This window comes from Polyodon spathula, chromosome 21, assembly GCF_017654505.1.
Source record: "Polyodon spathula isolate WHYD16114869_AA chromosome 21, ASM1765450v1, whole genome shotgun sequence".
Classification (NCBI taxonomy): Eukaryota; Metazoa; Chordata; class Actinopteri; order Acipenseriformes; family Polyodontidae; genus Polyodon; species Polyodon spathula.
This window is the reverse complement of record NC_054554.1, coordinates 13,827,181-13,846,844: the sequence shown is the minus strand read 5'-3', so window position 1 is coordinate 13,846,844 and position 19,664 is coordinate 13,827,181. Positions and strand designations below refer to the sequence as shown.

The 19,664-nt window shown below is 36.4% G+C and overlaps 2 protein-coding genes across 2 annotated transcripts; one reads left to right on the top strand and one right to left on the bottom strand.

Annotated features, from left to right (window-relative positions):
• Positions 1 to 17: 17 nt before the first annotated feature.
• Positions 18 to 6,075, top strand: LOC121296655 (chromosome transmission fidelity protein 8 homolog). Its single transcript, XM_041222420.1, has 4 exons — positions 18 to 92; positions 759 to 813; positions 1,145 to 1,262; positions 3,633 to 6,075. The coding sequence occupies exons 2-4, from the start codon at positions 791 to 793 to the stop codon at positions 3,867 to 3,869; spliced, it is 378 nt and encodes a 125-aa protein (XP_041078354.1). The 5' UTR covers positions 18 to 92; positions 759 to 790; the 3' UTR covers positions 3,870 to 6,075.
• Positions 6,076 to 6,115: 40 nt separating this feature from the next.
• On the bottom strand, positions 6,116 to 17,447 carry LOC121296654 (hyaluronan synthase 3-like). The gene is made up of 4 exons (XM_041222419.1): positions 17,377 to 17,447; positions 14,247 to 14,867; positions 10,907 to 11,008; positions 6,116 to 10,018 (listed from the first exon to the last, which is right to left on the bottom strand). Exons 2-4 carry the CDS (start codon positions 14,865 to 14,867, stop codon positions 9,089 to 9,091), a joined length of 1,653 nt encoding a protein of 550 aa, XP_041078353.1. The 5' UTR covers positions 17,377 to 17,447; the 3' UTR covers positions 6,116 to 9,088.
• Between the last annotated feature and the right edge of the window lie 2,217 nt (positions 17,448 to 19,664).

The window sequence follows — 19,664 nt, the reverse complement described above, 5'->3', positions numbered from 1 at the left end:
GTGGTTGCTGTGAAACGCTGGCGGGAAATCTGTTCACCTGCTTGCACTGGGAGAGAAGAGCTGGCTCTCTAAGCACAGCTAAACTGTGAAAGGTAATGTTAAAATGTTGTAGCGCGTTCTGTGTTTTATATATTACTCTGCACAATGTATACAGTACATGACAGACAACTCAGTACGGTGAATTATAGTTTAATATAAATCGGGTAACGCTCCTATTGGTTTTGTACTTGTCGCTTGTATAAGTCAAATTCAGTTCATAACAACATTCTGCAATCACGTGAAAATGTCAGTGCAACGTGGACTGTGCAAATTATATAAATGGAAAGTAAACGCGACCGTATGTTGCCCATATTTAGTTACAGTACCAGTAGTAATTTGTTAGCCCACTGCTGACGTAATTGCGTTTTTAACAACTAGAGAAACGACAAACTTGATTGGTCAGGGTTCGGTTCTTGTAACGTAATAATAATTAATAATTAATTCCAACATGTAATGTAACGCTGACGACTGACACTTATTTAAACATTCAAATCGGTTGAGCTGCTGCTGTCGAATCAATAGTAGTGGCCACGACACAGTCCCGTTTTTTGCTTTTCCTCCTGTCAGTAAAACAGAATGACCAATAAACTTGCATGTTCAAGATCTAAATGCCTCCCATAGCAATTTCAGTAAATCTGTAAAAACTCAATTAAACAGCAAATTGTTGCATAGTGTATTTCTAAAATGGACCTTCTGTCTCTAAATGCTGTTTCTTTTAGAGCTGTCATTCATCAAGATTGAAACCTGTGAAATGGTTCAAATCCTCATCTCAAGGTAAAAAAAAAAAAAAGTAATGCAGTTGTTTATACAATATAAATTGTCTCTTCTTTGCTCATCATAATGTGACGATGAAAGTAACAGAAAAAACCCAACACCTTTGGAAACAGATTTGCAAGAAGTTGCCACCAGATGGCAGTACTAACATGGAAATGAAAGGCGAAAAGTGACCATTAAAGTTGGTAATCCGGTCTGTATTGGTCTGCCAATAATTTGGTATATTTTGTGAAGCCCGTTCACTGACTACCTTCAATGGCTTCCTTGTACTACAAAATGCAACAGATGACATAAATAAATAAAGAGAGATCCCGAAATTCTTTTCTTCCAGCCCAGAGGAAGGAAGCCCTGGGGAATGGATGCTGATTGAGCTGCAGGGGGAGATAGAGTCACGCCAAAACACTGGCCTGGCTGGGAGCCTAATGGGGGATCTGCATTACACCAAAGAGGTAGTGAGCTTCCTAAGCAAGGACCATCACTGGAGAGATGCAGCTTGAAATGCGCATTCAAAACCCTGGCATTTTCAGTGGTGTTGGTGTAATGTACAGGTTATTGTACTTAACATTTCACATGTGGAGAATTACATTCAAATTACATTTTCTGACTCCTGCTAATTGTATTATGAGCCACTATCATTTCAAGCTACCTACATGTGATTACATTGCTTAGTTATTGATTACACTATGTAACACATTTTGTTCCTGGGTAGTAAGTGTTATTTCCTAATTGCTTGTGCCTCAAAAGTATAGAAAATGGTTGTTATTCCCCACAAACTTTGCTTTTGTGACCAGGACAGTGATATTTCAAAATATCACTATTTCCAATGGGAAAACGGGCAAATGTGTGTCTTTTGTGAGTAGTTTTTTGAGATTTACAATTATACTGTAAATACAGTATAATCGTAAATCTCGAAAAACTACACTTCTAAATCTTTTGTAGTCATTTTTGTATTACTTTAGTATAAATACATGTTAGTTTGGATTCATATGTTGTTTTTTTCTGACTTTATGTTAACAAAAGACACACATTTGCCCGTTTTCCCATTGGAAATAGTGATATTTTGAAATATCACTGTCCTGGTCACAAAAGCAAAGTTTGTGGGGAATAACAGCCATTTTCTATACTTTTGAGGCACAAGCAATTAGGAAATAACACTTACTTTTTTTTTTTGTTCCTGGGTAGTATTTGTTACACGGTGTTATTCCTAATCAGTACTATTTAGATGTGCTGTAATTAGTTAATTGCTAATATACTCTCCATATAGTTGAACAGTATGAATATGAGACTGTAGTCAGTTCTATGTCATGAAAGGGTACTACTGTTTTGTGAACAAAAGGCAGGATCAATTTTATGTAGTGCTGGGACAAATATTCAAATATTCGAACAAGTATTTGTTTGACCTGTATTCAGATACAAAAATCAGTTGTTTGTATTCGCTAGAAATGACAATAATACCTTGCACTTATTTACAGCCTCACCAGAAGTTGTGCGATAGTTTAAAAAATGGCAAATTATATATATATATATATATATATATATATATATATATATATATATATATATATATATATATATAAAAACACAGAATCAATACACAGCAGCTATTGAGCCTCTATTTGAAAGTTTTAGACACAACCATACCGATCTCATGGAAAGCTATCTGGGTCTAAAAAGCGTTGCTCTTAGAGCTGGGTATCGGCAGTGTCTTCACGATACGATAAGTATCACGATGCAGTAAATTAAACACGAAACATAAAAATCACACAACTGTCTCATGCTTGTAAAGCACTTTTGGTCCAATAAGCGTCAGTCTATTTTGCTTTTGTTCTTTTAAAATACATTTTTAAAACAAAATTACAAATCAGGTCAGACAACATTTTTGTCTCGGGAGCCAATGTCTCCGGGCCAAAAAAAAAATTGGTTGCCAAATTCAATTGCTGGGTGTCACTTCAGGAGCAAGTTAGTTGCTGCCATATTCAACTTCTTAAAATACAACAACTTGGTAAGATACTAAAACACTAACCTAATGTCTGTAATCCCTTGTTACCACATTCTGCTGAGTGGTTCGTCTATGCAGCTGATGACTGCAATGAACTCAGCGTGTTTATATTTTAAATATTTTGCAGTTGTCTGGAATTGGTGATGGTGCCTCTAATTTTGTACAGTGTAACATGGGAAATAGCGTGCTGCAGCTCCAATGCTCCATGTCAGTGAAGTCCTGATCTGACAGCATTTTGCATTACAAACAAATTTAAATTGCAATGAGTTGTTTTTGCTATTAACGATATTAAATACTAAATGTTTGCACAACACTCGAACATGTTTGGTCACCGTCACAACTGTTGCATGGAACTGTGGTTATCGTGTTCGCTGGTATTGATACAGCACCTTACAAGCATTTGCATTCCATGAAATTGTTATTGTTAGAATTTCGGGAATACACAAAACAAGGTTTAACTTGAACTTCTATTTGGCATCCTTTGTTTTGTAGTTAATTCACTGAGGCCTACACAATATATTCTTTAATCCTGGGATATTTTTTTTACTTTAACGTGTTACATAGTGTAACGTCTTGCTGTACTACTAATATAAAGGCACACGCTAAGGGGCCACGCCCTTACTGGCTTTTGTTACTTTTTTAAAACAAATGAATATCCAAATGAATATTTAAATTGTGAGCGAATATCCGAACATGAAAATGCTGTGTTCGTCCCTGCAGTAGTTTTACTGAGCCTATGCTTCACTTTTTTCAAAGGGAATTACAAATCAGTAATGCTTCTTGCTCATCTACTAACTTCTCAATTTGTGTTTGGCTCCAGGGGGTTCCTGTTCTTATAGTAGGACATCATATCCTGTATGGGAAGGTCGTCAAACTGGAGAAACCTTTTGCAGTCCTTGTGAAGCGATCTGGACACCAGGAGGAGGATGGGAACGCCATGGAAACAGGCGAAGCGAAGCCCTCCACCAATTATCAGGTCACAGCACTTATCAAGAAAAAAATTATCTTTAAAACTCGCCCAAAGCCCATCATCACTAATGTGCCTAAGAAAGTATAGCACTGTGGACTCGCAGGGTTGTACAAACAGGACACAGAGGGATGTCTATTGTTTGCTGTAAGTTATATTGCACCCCCATGCCTTTTTCCATTCTGGAGACCTGGGTTCAGGGCAAAATTATTTTGGTCTCAGCATTGGTCCAGACAAGTGGCAGTGTATTTGAGGGAAGCTTAGGACAGAATGGCAAGGGGTGTTCAGGGCAAGATTCAGGTATGATTGAAGAACTGTGAGGTACTCTCATGAGCACTAAATTCACTGGGTGGGGGTGGGACATTTTACACAAATTAATTTGAACGTGGCAGGGCAATAGCATTACACGATTTTCCACAGATCTGCTGTGTATCAGGGCAGAGCCAGAACTTGCAGCACCTATCCAATTTCATGTGACCAAGAGGGTGTTTGGTTTGAGTTTACATTTTGTTATGTTTTTGTTATGTTTTATATTAGTATATATAATGTCTTTATAGATCTATTGTAAAGATTGCTTGGGGAAAGGGGGCTATGGTTACAGTTTCACAAGAACATGTGATGTCTCTTCTTATAGATGCTGTATGTATTGTATTTTTCCTCCTTTTCTTTGCTGTACAAGGCACACACTCCTTCCCTCCCCTGCATATATATGCACTGGAGAATTTTGAATCACAAGCTCTAACTGATGTTACTCGGACAACAGTATACTGTGCCAGTCACTATTAATAATTGCCCTAGTAATAATTTTTACGGTTTCAGGAATACATAAATTCAATAAATAAACTGTTAGCCATATCTCTTAAATTCTGTAACACTTAACTGTGGGGGAGAAAAAAAAACAAAAAAACACACACACACACACACACACACAATACATTCCAGAGAGGTTTATTGAAAAACAAAACAAGTTGAAACCTAAACCATTTTTAACGCTTTTAAAATGTATGCAAAAATAAATACATATTTTGAAAAAATTATTGTAAAAAAATCTTTTTTTCTAACTTTCTAACATGAAATTCAGCGAGGTACAAAGATCACTCTTTACCAGCATCCATGGTATTAAATATACAGTTTAAAAAAAAAATAATAATAATAATAGAAAAATATTTAAGTTTTTTTTCCTTTTTTTTTTTTTTTTTTTTTTTTTTACCTTATGTAAACTTGTAATTTAAATGCAACTGTTATGTTAACGTCATTTCCTTAACTTTATTTTAACTGTGGTAACATATGAAAAGATACAGGGGTGATTAAAGTCAGATGGCCTCATTGCAATTAACTGTAGAGATGGAACCTTGCCACCTGTAGCCTGGCATATGTGACACATGTAATTGAGGTTAGATCATGTGTTAGCATCATCTAATGATCTTCGACTTTGAAAACAAGTTTATTTTTTTTTTGTTGGTAATATACTGCTGTGCACTGAATGGCACTGGTTCTGGAGGGCCATTCCACTCCAGGTTTAACAGATACAATGAGATAATTAACTAATTGGTCTGGGTGGCGGTTTAATTGGTTCAATTATACCCTTTAGAACAAGGTTGGAAGTGCCAGCTTTGACCACTCCTGCATGAGACTGGCTGATCGAGCTGACATTACATATGACATTACATACATATACGGCAACTGGAACTGAAGAGCAGTGCCTGATCTAATAATCAATGTACTTTAACACAGACTTATCCAAAAAAGAACTATTAGGAATGATTATTACATTACGAAAATGTAAGGGGGCAGTTAAAAATAACAAACCTGCTTACTCTTTAAGGTAAAACCTGATATGTCCTGGAAAATAACTGGTATAAGGAAACTAAAAGACTGATTAACTGCTTGTACAAGGAAGGAAGGGTGCAGCGCCATAAACATGTATACCCTTCTGTCTAAATGAGACATTTCAGCAAACCACCAGATTGAAATGAACATTATTTTTACATAATTGTACTGACTATTCCTTGTAGTGCTCCACCAAACACTAGATGGCAGTAGTGGGTTCAAATGTTAGGTTTCCAGTTGGCAATGCTGTGGAAATATAACACAAGCTCTGCTATAGAAAATGAAAAAATAACTCAAAAGAAATACTGCACCTAATGGACTAGACTCAGGGGCAGTGATGTTCAATGAGCAATTATGCTTTCATTGTCCATTCTACTGAACTATTTTCTAAAATGATACTATCAAAGCTACCCCAATGCGCAATTTATTATAATAATAATAATAATAATAATAATAATAATAATAATAATAATAATAATAATAATAATAATAAAGTGTGTAAAGTACATATATGTTGATAATTTACAAAATAAAAATATATATATTCAGATAGATAAGTAGCTGCATAGTTGTTTGGTTTCAAACTAAAAAGACAAAGGGTCTATATTATTAATCTAAACCTTAATTAATCTAAATACTGTACATGCAGACCTCTTCCAACTATTTACAATGGGTTTAGTTGTTTTATATTCACACACCAGTGGGGTTAATAGAGTTTAAGGCCGGCTGTATTTAGGTCTTTTGTTTAGTTCATTGAAACTGATTCTCCCCAAAGACACTCATTTCTGGTTTCACAGACCCCAATTAGCACTGATCTTGGAATATCTAATGTTACCCAAGGTAAGGTATACCAAGATAAGTTCTGTAAAACCAGCCAAAAATCATAACTCTTTAACACATGTAAATTAAACAAGGCTATAAAGTAATATGACCTCGGAGGCCAGTGGCTATCCCTTTTGAAATGTGTACGATCTTACAGCTCACTAATACATCAGTCTAAGCACTGCTACATATACAGTATAAGTGAAGGCCATTTCTTGTAATGCATTAGAAAGACACACATTACAATGTGCATGTAGAATTGCAGACTGAGCTGGTGACCTGTTCTATCAACTTGGACTGAAAACATTTGGGATGTATTTTGTTTGGATTAAACGCTTGAATACTGAGATTCATTGTATTAATATGTCTTGAATTAACACTAAAATATCACAGATTTTATATAAAAAAATAAACTTTAAAATAACAAGTGGTTCCTTACTGAAGAAAACAAGTGAACAGATGACAAATTACTTAGAAATATCTTTGTAAGTCGAGGGGTATGGGATTGAAAAAATGGAAGGTAAGATTTATGACATTATTCATTAGCATTAGTTTTGCAATAAGAAATACAATGGAATAAAGTTGACAATAAAACGTGTTTTAGAACTGTTAAGATCATTAAAATATACTCCATTATCTACATCACTTAATGAAGTGAAAACTGCTTAGATAATCCATAGCCGTATCTATCCCTAAATAACTACCTCAGGCCAGTGCAATCCACATCTAAAGACATTCTGATCACATTTAGGTGACCACAATGGCTCAAGGTTACTGTAACAATTTTTGACAGTTTCTGTTTTTAACTTGCCTGCAATACGATGCTGTGGTGCTTGTAGTGCTGAAAAGGGTACCTCAGTGCATTGGGTTGCTAGTAAAAAAAAAAAAAAAACCTAACTGACCCAAACTGTACCGGAGCACCTGCAGCCAAATTGTAACCCCACATTGACTTTCAAAAGCAGCAAATGAGCATCATTTAACAGACTGACCAATGCACAGTGCATTAAACTGCTTTACACTTCTCACAGTGAAATTCAGATTGCTTTTCCAGGTTCACAAAGCACACACTTCTGGCATTGCAAACATCTTGCTTGTCCTTGACCTAAATTGAAGTTTAATAAAGATGTGCAACAAATTCAGACAATGTGGCTAAAAACAAATCAGTCTCAACATTGTTTAACCCACATTTTGTATAGGTTCTCAACACTTGGAAATTTATTTTCTTTGGTTGTAACTCTTACAGAAACAGAATATTTAAATTACAAAATTAAATAAAAAACAAACAAAAAGTCTTGCTTTCAATGCATTTCAAGTTGTTAATAAAGGCTCAATGACTGAGATATTCATAAATTACAAAAGATCAGCTGTTTTGTTTAAAGAAATAAATAGAAAAGTTCAGAGTAGAAAAACATCAAAAACGCATCATATTGTTTATGAAATCTTTAAATGCAATATTGGACTACTTATGAAAAGGATTCACCAGTGTGAGTCTGTGCTGGAACCAGCTGGTACTGTCGTGTTTGATGCATGGGTTGCACGGGTAATTGAGGTCTTGCCTCACAAAATTATTGCCCTGCACTCTGTTATTGGCACAAAGTGCAGACTTGGTGAACAAGGGTTTTGATGTGCACTCAAAATGATCAGTTCATAATAAAATGTTTTAAAGTATACAGTGCATTTCATTAATTCATTTGTATGCATAGATTGTGTAGTTAGTTATGTGTGAGTATTTTGAGTTGCCTTTATAGTTCACTAAACTGGTACACGGAATCATTGTAAAATAAAATAAAATTAAAAAAAACCCACCTAAGTGGATTTTTTAAAATAAAATAGAACCAGGAAAAGTATGTACTGGAATGTGGTCTAATTTACAAGAAAAAGATTGGCCGAAATGTTTGTCTGCTTGGCGTTTAGATATTTGTCTACGGAATTTATGATTGTTACAGCTGTATTTGTTTGAGTAAAATACATGTTTGTTGTGTCCATCCAAAGATATTGAGCTTTTACTAGTCTTCAGCTCAACTAATCACAAACCAGAATCCATGAATAAGTTGGTCGTCATGACTTAGATTTTCGTACTCTCAGGGACTAACGAACGTTACTGCTAACAAATAGCCATGCTAAGTTTCATCACGCCTTGGTGATCTTTAGATGCATCTAAAAATGTAGATCTGATGTACGTATTTGTAAGTGTGCCTCCAAAATATCCCTGGATGTAGTGTAAAGAAAATCAATTTTAGAAGTTGGCAAGAGACACCTTGCTTTGAATAAATGTAAGGCAACATAGGGATTCAAATCGACCTCTTAGCTATTTTAATACCTGATTAAGATTTAACAATAAATGAGCCCAACACTTTGTTCTTACCTCTATCAGTCTTAATTGAATACATTGCATCCAGTAGCAACAGGTAGAAAATAAGTTGGCACTGCTGGAAATCTGCTGGAAATCTACCTGGGACCCTTCAGAACCTGTTTTCCCCACTCAGTCTTAGTACCTTTGCAGCATACAGAAACCACGCTGCTTTTCTCTCAGTGTAAGTGCTGTGGTCTTTGAGTGAGAAGTGGCCAGGGGTTGTACCCCTAAAATGTGCTTTAAGACTGAAAATAGTTTACTTCATTGCCCAGTTAAGGTTGATGTAGATGTAGCACCAGAGTGTTTAGGCCTCAGCGTATGCCAGGTTGTACTGCTCCTCTCTCTTGCTGCACCGTTTGGCCACAATGGCCAGGTAGAGGATGAGGAGTATGATCCAGTAACTGCCGTATAAGACGGCCCCAGCGATCAGGAAAGCTATCTCAGTCTCACTGAAAGGGTCTTGAGTCTCACAGTAGATGGTGTAGGAGATCCCTCCCAGCAGGATGGTGAACCACACAGTGACGGGGATGAGGCCGATGAAGTTGACCACAATCTTCTTCCGGCCAGAGGTGCCCCAGCTGGCTTTGTTGATGGTGGCTATGGCGAACATCTTGGCCGGGAGTAGGCTGGACATATAGAGGAGCGAGTAAAGAGACATGAAGATCATGACCACATTCCCCCGGAGGAAGCAGGCGTAGGTGGCTTTGATCATGCCCACCAGCTGCACCGTGAGAAAGAAGAGCAGGATGTTCCAGATGCGGCCCCGGTAGAAGTGGTGGATCACGGTGGCGATCAGGAAAAAGGGGAAGAAGCCTGTAACCACAGACTCGTAGGTCATCCAAAGGTTGTGCTTGTGGAACCACAGGGCATTGTAGAGCCACTCACGGAAGAAGGACTTGCTCCAACGTGTCTGCTGGTTGAGCCACCGGAGGTACTTGGTAGGCGTTTCAGTCTGGCACGTGGACCTGGCAGTGAATTTGGTCTTGTAGCCCAGGCTCAGGACCCGGTTGGTAAGGTGGCGGTCGTCCCCAAAGCTGCACTTGCTGCCCAAGAAGGTCTGGTTGTACCAGTCTTCCAAGAATTGCTGCAAGAGGGAGTTGCGGTACATGCCCAGGGGCCCACTGATGCACTGGACACAGCCGAAGTAGGACTGGCAGGCCCTCTCCACATTGAAGGCCATCCAGTAGCGCACGCTGCTCAGGAAAGAGATCCATGAATCGTACTTATTCAGGATCTAGTTTGTATTAAAAGAAAGGAAACGTTTTATTAAGCTTCATTGCTAGACAGGAAGTTTGATAAGTTACATATTAAAATACTACAGTAATTCTTCTGATCACTTATAATTTGGGTTGTACACTTATACCTGAAGCTAAACGAGAGCTTTCTTTTACTTACATTGGTACAGATAGCATTTTTTAAAGGAAAACATGTTTGTTTTGACACATGCTTACTTTAAAACTAAACAAGTGAGATCTTAATAATTAATGAAATTATTTAATCAGCCATAACCAATTTAAAATAATAAGGTATTGTTCCTATACTCCCTGCTTGTGTGCCACTGAGGAACGCTCAATCATACAGTAATAGCTTATTAGCAACCGTTTTGTGGAGAAGTCTTTGAGAAAGTCTTTGTAAATGTCCTGTCGAACATTTTGATATCAATAACGGGTTTAGGGTCTTTGTATTATAATATGGGATATTCATCAGGGTAGGGTTGAGTGAACAAAGCAATAACATGACTCCCAATGAGATAATAACCGCCCCTGTCGTTCCACCTCAGTGATCAGAGTCATGATATTGGCTTGTACACTTGTCTGATACCATGGTTACCCATGAATAGGTCCTAACAAAATGAATGTAAGCCACTGAACTCCTGAGGATTCACCTCTAACTATAGCTCAAATGAAAGCTATTGAGGAATTGAAAATATATTTCATATTCATGACTCTCAAAGAGTTTCCCAGGAGGGTAATTAGGACCTCTTAAAACAGTCCTTAAATTTTGTAAATAAATGAGTGGTAAGAGAATGGTGTTTACGGCTAAGTAAGTTATCTGGAAGGCCACCCAGAGACACTTTAAAATGAAATGAGGACACGGTGATCTCTCATCAGAGATTAATTACCTGCACGTCCCCTCCAACTGCTCCGACTCTGGGATCCTGCTCAATGATTTTCAGCAGTTCCATAGTACAAGCAGGATCCAGGACAGTGTCCGAGTCACACACCTGACAAACACACAGGATCAAACACGGGAGAGATTTAACACACAGTGTACGCTGCAACTACAAAAGACCGGTAGTGAACACTAAAACATATTAAATATAACACTAGATGAGAAGTTGCTGCTGCTTCCTAGTACCTAATCACATCATAGGTTGTAGTTCAAAATCCCTCCAATGGTCCAGCTTCAATCAGACCATGTGACCTACTGCAAATGTATTAAGATGCAGCAGTTCATCTATATATGTTGAAACATTTGCATATCTTTAAATTAATACTGTAATCTCAATAATGGACCAGTAAAATGTTTATGAATCTAAGATGAGGTAAGAAAAGACATTGAAATGTATTGGTCAGCAACTATTAATTACTTACAATTACTTAAGAATTACTTTCAGGATAAACAAATTAGTTTCCTGTTTTAAAGTAATTCTATGAAGTCTTTGAATGAGGTTTGAAGTATTTTTTTTCTTCAAGTGAACAGTTCCTCTGTCTGGATTAGGTAGGATATTTCCTGGGATTTTCCATGACTCTTATGTATACAGTATATACCTACGTATACTGTCTACCACAGCATTGCACATTTGACTGGGTGTGGCTTTAGCCATTGCTGCTTTTTAAAAGAAAGCAGTGTATATAATAATATGAATTAATAATCATACTTTTGGTAGATACACCTAGATAGGCTTGATAAGTTTTGTATTGGGTGGCACATGAAACCAGCGACGTTTTAATAGTCACTTGGTTGAAAAGACATGTTCAAACTCCCAAAAAAAAAATGTAGGAAAGGTTCTACAAATATATTTATCACTTACTTCATTCTCATTTACCTGTAGTAACCTTTGAGATTATGTTTAAACCAAAAATAAAAAAAAAACTGAATTTGAAGAATTAGTTTCCTGAGATATATTTTTGCATTTGTTTAGCTGCAGAGCACAGTTTGGAATAAAGTGCAATTTACCTGGTCATTTATCATTGGATTTGAATCAATGCAAAGTTTTACCACCCTATAGAATTAACTACAATTGCTTCAAAAAGTTAACATATTGAATTACATACCACTTTGAAGATTTTTCATATTAAAAATGTGACATTTCTAAATCTGACATGTCTCGTTTATCAGGTCTATTCAAAATGAAATCCTCAAAAAAAAAAAAAAAAATCTATTTTTAAATTAGTAACACCGAAAGCAACTAAATACTCAGCTTCTCAAAACTGTTAACTCACATATTCTACTTCTGAAGTCCTTTTGCATCACCTACAATTGTAGGATATATATATATATATATATATATATATATATATGTGTGTGTGTGTGTGTGTACATAATTTAGATATTTTATTTAACATCATGTAATCAAGAAACTACAAAAGTCTACAACAGTGGTATTTCATGTTAGATTTTGAAATGTCACATTTTCCAAATTGTTAGTTTTTTTTTTTGTTTATATGTAAAACTACAAAGCAGTATGTTATTCTATATGTTAAAGTAACATTATTCAGCAGGTTTCATTCGATATGAAGCTAAATGTGTTAATTCTATAGGGTGATACAAAACTTTTGGCCACAGCTGTAGGTATTTCAATGCCAGGCCAGATCGTTATCATTCATTACAATGTAACAGAGCCAAGGTGTACTGTGTAGAGCACCTGCCAACTTCATAATCTCCTGGCGCAGAACAGCCTGCCAAACGCCATTAACTGCATGCCTGCTCTGATCTGGTAAGGTTCTATGGGCCTCTTTCAGCTGCTTGAACATTTCAACAGGTAACAATCTTGAAGGAGAGTCTGTCTTCATTAGGTGGCGATAGACCGGGGGTTGGGGTTTAGGTGTACTGAAACTCCATGGCATTCATTGTACAACACTATGCACAGAATCATGGGACAGATGTGTGGACACTGCCTGCTTCAAACATTTACCATGTGCAGGGAAATTTGACAGAAGTTTGTCCACATTGAAAAATATAGGCCATGGTATCTATGCTTAGTTACAAAAAAGGTCCAGTGTAGAAGACGCAGCAGTTGGGGCTTGTTGGAAACAGTTTTGGAAAAGGCACATTTACGACATGTAGTTGCACCCTACATTTAAGTGATTTTACCTGCTGTATAATTTTGTGGTAAATGTATTAAATAATAGAACAGAAGTGCAAGTAGGGTAGCTACAGTGTAGTTAATGTACTAATGTGCGTGTATCCATTAGCATTTAATTGCTTGCGAGAGGCCAAATTACTCTCAAAGACGGATTAAAAGTCATGAAATTAGTCTTTCTCTACTGAAAACTGCTGACTGGTCTAGCACTATAGTATAGAAAAATAACTCCACGTAAACACAAACAGTAGACCAGTAAGCTGATCCAGTGTGATGTACATTTCCAACATGTATTAATTTTCAGCGCAAGACTAAAACTATTAAATTAGTTATCTTAGAGTAATAGCTCTAGAGTTTCAAAGATGAAGCAACAAGCAAGAAAATGTAGACTGGCCCTCATATACATCAGAAAACATGCATGTGCTAGTATTACATACAAGAGGCTCCAAGTAGGGCACCAGGGTGATTGATTGATCAATGATTATTTAATTTTGGCTCTGTGAACAGGATGGCTTCGCAGGGTGACGTCAGACCAGAAACACACTCCACAGTAAAGACTGCCGGTGAAAACTGAGCCATGGCACTCAATATATTTATTAATACACAAACAAAAGATTTAAACCAACAAAAGACACAAAACAAAAGACACAAAACAAAACTTCCGTCTCTCCTCTGACATTCCTCTTCGAGCGCAGGCAGCTGCAGGTTTTTATATTCTGGCCAAGGGGTTAAACTAGCTATTAATTAAATTACCTCATTACCCCTCAGTCTTAATCTGCACGAGATTAAATAAGGATGCTTGACTGTCAGCTAGTTAAGTAATCAGTAGCTGATCAGTCACGCATGCTCACAAAGTTTTAAAAAATAAAAACAATAACCTTGCGGATGGCATCTCGCTCGTCCGGCCAAACAATACATAACAATAATAACAAATAATAATAATATCTGACGGCTTTCGCCCTCGCATTAATACATAAATCAAAATAATAAACAAAGGGGAGGGACACTCCACCACAGGCTCACAAAATGCAAGCCATGGCGATCAATAATTGATGACTCAATTAATTGTTGCATCCACATCACACATTCCACAGCAACATCTTATCTAGAATTCAAGACTTCTACTTAAACCTTGTGTTTCAGTGTCATTGCTCACCTGCATATAATCCATCGAGTCCCCAAGCGCTTTGAAGGCCGTGTACATGACCTCCCTTTTTCCGCCCCACTGCTGCATGACACAGGAGTACTTGCAGTTCCTCACAACCTCAGTCACCCGTCTGGAGCCCTCCTCCAGGGTGTAGTCCTTCTCTCCCTCGGGGGCCATGTGGTAATTACCCTTCCACACGCAGGTGCCCGTCAACTCAGATCCCATGACCTCGTTAAAGATCTCCATCATGTACATGTCATCTGGGTTGTTTCCATCCACCACCATGACCACCTTGAGGTTAGGGAAGGAGATCCTCTTGACAGACCGCAGGCATTTCTTCAGGTAGTCAGGGTCTTCCTGGAAGGCAGCGATGCATAGGGCCACTGTCTTACTCAGGGTCTCTTTTTTGGCCTCCTTCTTCATCTTCTGGTGCTCCAGGAAAGCAAAGAGGCTCTGGAAGAAGAGGTGGAGGGCCAGGATGGCCCCATACAGTCCGAAGGAGAGGTAGTGCTGCTCTGTGTGGATGAACTGGTAGCCGGTGATGTAGGCCGCCAGGATTCCCAGCAGGACAGCCAACGCAAAGACGGTGGTGCTTATAACCCTCAGCACTGTTGAGCATCTCAATGGCATCTGGGAACCAAAGGAGGGATTTCAGTATGCTGCTAGGTAATGGGTAGGACACTTACTTTACCAGACATTTTCAGTTGCAACCAGGTCTATTTGGGTGGTTATTTATTTTATTTTTTTGTTAAGATATATTTTGCACAAGGTAAAGATGTACCAAGGTGTTGTAATTTCCACTTAAAATTTGTTTGTGAGTGGTAATGAAAATTACGCAACTTAAAAGCACTTTGATGAATCTTGCCTTGTGTTTATCTCTTGAAGAAATAAATGACTTAAAATGTTAAATGATGCATATATAATAACATGCATTTACACAGAATAGAATATTATCCATTGATTTTAATCTGTGTTAGTTTGAATAGTTCGTATAATATATTTCACCTAAAGAATGTGTCTCTTGACAATCTGGTGTATAAGGGGTGTCAGGTCACTATACTTGCATGCAGTCATTCACACAGGCTGAGGAAAAATGAACTTGCTGATCTCTAGAGAACAGCCACAGAGTAGCCACAGGAATCCTGAATTTGGGGTAGAAGTGAACAGTCGACTGGTTGATTGATCAAATAGAGAAGGGCCACCTCAGGAGACTGGTAAGTGTGAATCATGTGGTTTTAAAATACAGTGCAGTAATTCAATAGTAACAGAACATTATTCAGCAGGTGTCATTCAACTTTATGAAGCAAAATTTGTTAATTCTGTAGTGTGATGCAAAAGTTTGGGATCCAGAGTAAGCAAATATACTTTTTGTTATACATTCTATTTTAATATTACAGAAATCTAAACTGGAAAACCAAATGCTTAAAAGGTTTTACTACTTTTGGGTGTAGAATGTAGCATTTCAAGATGAATGCGGTATTGATTTCTAATGTAACGAGACATGACATTCAAACAAAGTGGGTTTATGCTGTTTTTTCATCTCACTCTGCTGGAGTGATGGGGTTTTCTCTTAGCTCAGGTAAGCCTTGGCAGGGTAATGGCTTTAATTAAAAGGCCAAGTTGCCTTGGCTCGGTCAGGCCTGGGGCTCTGAAACAATCTCACTCATTCATTCATTAAATTACCTCCACGAGAAGACTCAAAGAGAGGTTTCATTAAGAGGAATATTATGAGAGCATGGATTCAGGAAAAAGCACTGTGCTGAGAAATTACAGGATTCAAAAGTTTATGAAATATGTATAGATTTTGTATAGTTTATGAAATATTGCAGGAGGGAATGTGCCACTTTTGAACAGTGCCCCTCCCTCCCCTTTCACGAAAATGTAATTGTTCTACACATATACTGTATTTAAACAATGATGTATTTAAAAAGTGCTGACCTATTTGTATTTATTGTATACTTTATTATATTCAATCTAACCACAATGTAATCGAATAGAGCTAACTTGCATTAGGTTTTTGTTTAAAAAAAAATCAATTGACATAGCTATTGAATATGAAAATTATTACATTAAGAAATCTATAGGTATATATTTATATTATATAATTATATATCTATATCTATATATATAATATATTATTTAATATATATATATATATATAGACAATTGTTAAAACTTCGTTGTTTTGGGAATGAGAAATGGTTAATGACTGACTAAACCACACTTATCTCCTTAATCACTGGCTGCTCTTAATTGTAGAATAACGAGAACACACACACACACGTACAGAAAACATACTTAGACAGACAGGCACATTGATAGAAAGTGAGATCATTTTGTGCACTGGTTAATACAAAACAAGTCTGATATGCTCAAGTTAAATCCATTAAATAATTTCTATTATATCCAAATCTTCATAATTATGTACTACTCTTTTCTTTTTTCTAACGTGTATGTAAATAAGTATTTGGCATGTACCGATATGTCTGCATGTATTAAACCTTAAGTACAGTGCATGCTTGAAAATATTATTTTTCTTCTGTATGTAATTTCTTTCTACTTAGAACACTAGTTGTATGTTGTTTCTGTGGAATATAGAAAAAGTGGCATGTGTATTGACAAGTAAGATCTTTAAAGAAACCAGAAAGCTGTAAACTGTATAACCATATACTGTTAAATTATTGCCAAAATAAAAAAAAAAAACACACCAGTATAGCTAGCATACTGTATAATACTTAAAATATTGGGGATTTTTATATAAGTTTTCAAAACAATTTTTTTTCGAAAACTGCTTTATATACGATATATATATATATTATATATACTATATAATCTATTATTGTATATATATATTATATAGATATATATATATATATATATATATATATGTGTGTTAACTAAGAAGTTCAAACACGTCTCAGGAGTTCTTGAGAAGAAATGTGAATAGAATTAATAGTGACTACACGTGACTTAATTTATGGAATAAAATTTATACTATATATTCTTATAATATATATATATATAAATATATATATATATATATATATATATAATATTATTAATGTAAATAACATATATATGTATTATTTTCATTATTCAATAAAAATCATGTAAATCGGTAATGATTGTAAGTACTCACTATTCTTCTGTTGTAAAGAGGATCTTTAGTCCATTTGCAGTTGCCCTGTATCTCAGGTGTGATGGAGTGGCTGTGATCTGGGACTGAAGGAGTTCCTAAGAAAGTTTGCTTTAAATCTCCACCCTTCCAGCGCTGTGACGCTGAGACAGGTTTGGATAGGATAAGGGAAAGGGAGGAACATAGGTTGGGACGAGAGGTGTGGGTTGAATGAATAAATACAAGTGAAATTCCTTCTGAAACTGAACAAAAAATGAAAAATGTAAAATGAAAAAGTACAGAGAGGAGGAAAGAATTTGATCACCGGAAAATAAAAATAAATCTCAAGAGGGAACTCCCGTTTAAATATTGCGTATGTACTGCACCCATTTAATTGGTATTCCAATAAGTTTGGAAAAATACAAATATATAAAGGAAACAGGGTTATTTATAATATACAGTACTGTATTAAGTTACTGTTGATTTTGAGGGGTTTGTCTAGTTGAATGACACTGTGTGGCAATAGTTATATACAAGAAGAAACTAATATGTTTCTTGTTATTTACAAATACCTCTGAAAAACAGTGGTTAAGGGCTCAATTTGAAGATGGAAGATGTGCTGTTAATTAACACTTACTTCATATTATTATTATTATTGATGATGATTATATAAATCATTATTGTATTATTACTTTTGAATTAATTTTGTTAAATCATAAACACAATAAAGTTCTACAAAGACTCTTCTATGCTGCAATAGAAACAGGCAAGTATTATGAACAAGTAATATGTACAGCCATATTGACAGACTACAATATGCAATAATTGAGACCAATAAGAATGGAGAGGATAAATGAGGGACCAATTTTTGAACGTTTATTCCAGTGTCTTGTTTTCACCCATTCCGCCATCTTAAATGAGCGCATGCCTTGGTCAAACACTACAAAATAAGTGGCACGGCACAAATAAGATACTATAAAAGTTTTAATCCCCTGAACTGAAGATGGTCTGATTCTAATGGAGGATTTAAATAAGCCAGAGCACTTTGGAAATCTGGCATTGTAGTCTGTAAAAGGGGCAGGGTGCTCTATTCCTTGTGGTAACATGTTTTTGTCTTGTGGGGGATAAATTAAAGTCACTTTAAAAACATGAATGAGGGTAATCTAATTCCATACTGTTTGTTTCCTGCACGGAATGCTAAAAGTTACCCAGACAGCTAACCCAAGGGACAAGAAGCTCTACCTGAGATTTAGCCTGCAGTCCCAACTCTATGAAGCACCACTGCCAGCAAGACTTATGACGTGGTGCAGGGAAGGCTTTCTGCCAGTAATATTGAGGATAATATAAACTAATGCATCGTATGTGAAACGTTAGTGTTACAAGGGTATCATCTAGTGCAGGTTGGGTTCTGTCTGCTTAAACTGAGTGAAATGGTTTTAATTAGAAACACCCTACACTAGATCATGCGCACTTATTATAAATCACAAAAACAAAGATTTTACTCAGGGAATGCTGTTAATTAAACAATAAATAAATAAATAACTTTAGAATTGTGTCGTATGTTCCGTGCACACAATGACATGTATACACAAGATGATATGAATGGCATTTTGATGAAAGTAGTATTAGTGTTAGTACTGGCAAAGAAACATAGCAACCAAGGCAACAAGAGGTAGTACCTCATACTGTACAAAAGGCTTGGGGGAAGAAAGGCACTTTGTTTTTTATACAATTACACAAAGTCTTAAAATGTATGGCTACTATCTGTATAATTGACTCTACAGTAATGTATTGAGTAATACAGTAAAACTTATGAAACAAAAATGCAATTCCAGCAAGTGGTCAGCTTCACAGTGCTAAAGTCAATTGCAACTGATATACCAGTTGGTATAAATTGATCTACTAGAGGCTACAGACAAGCTGCTGTAACTACTATCAGTGCTGCAGAAGCAGCTGTACACAGATGGCTGTTTACCACTACTGAGTGCTCATGTGAATCTCTATTATAACAAGAGTCCTAAGCACATGGCTTTAGTGGATGACCACTTATATGGGCCCCTTAAGGGCCAATGACAAGTATAACCACATTCAAACAAACTTTGCTTGCAAGTAGAGTCTTTGTTGTGATTTGGGAAAGGGGTTGGATGGTGCAGCCTTAAATAGGTCTACCAAGTTTTGGGGTTTTTTAAAATAATTTTGATTAACTCTTTCTATTCTGGATACCCAATTTGGAGGTTGCAACAAACCCTACTAACTGTTACTTTTAACAGTTAACTGTATGCCATCTATACTGTTGCCCCTTTAAGTGACTG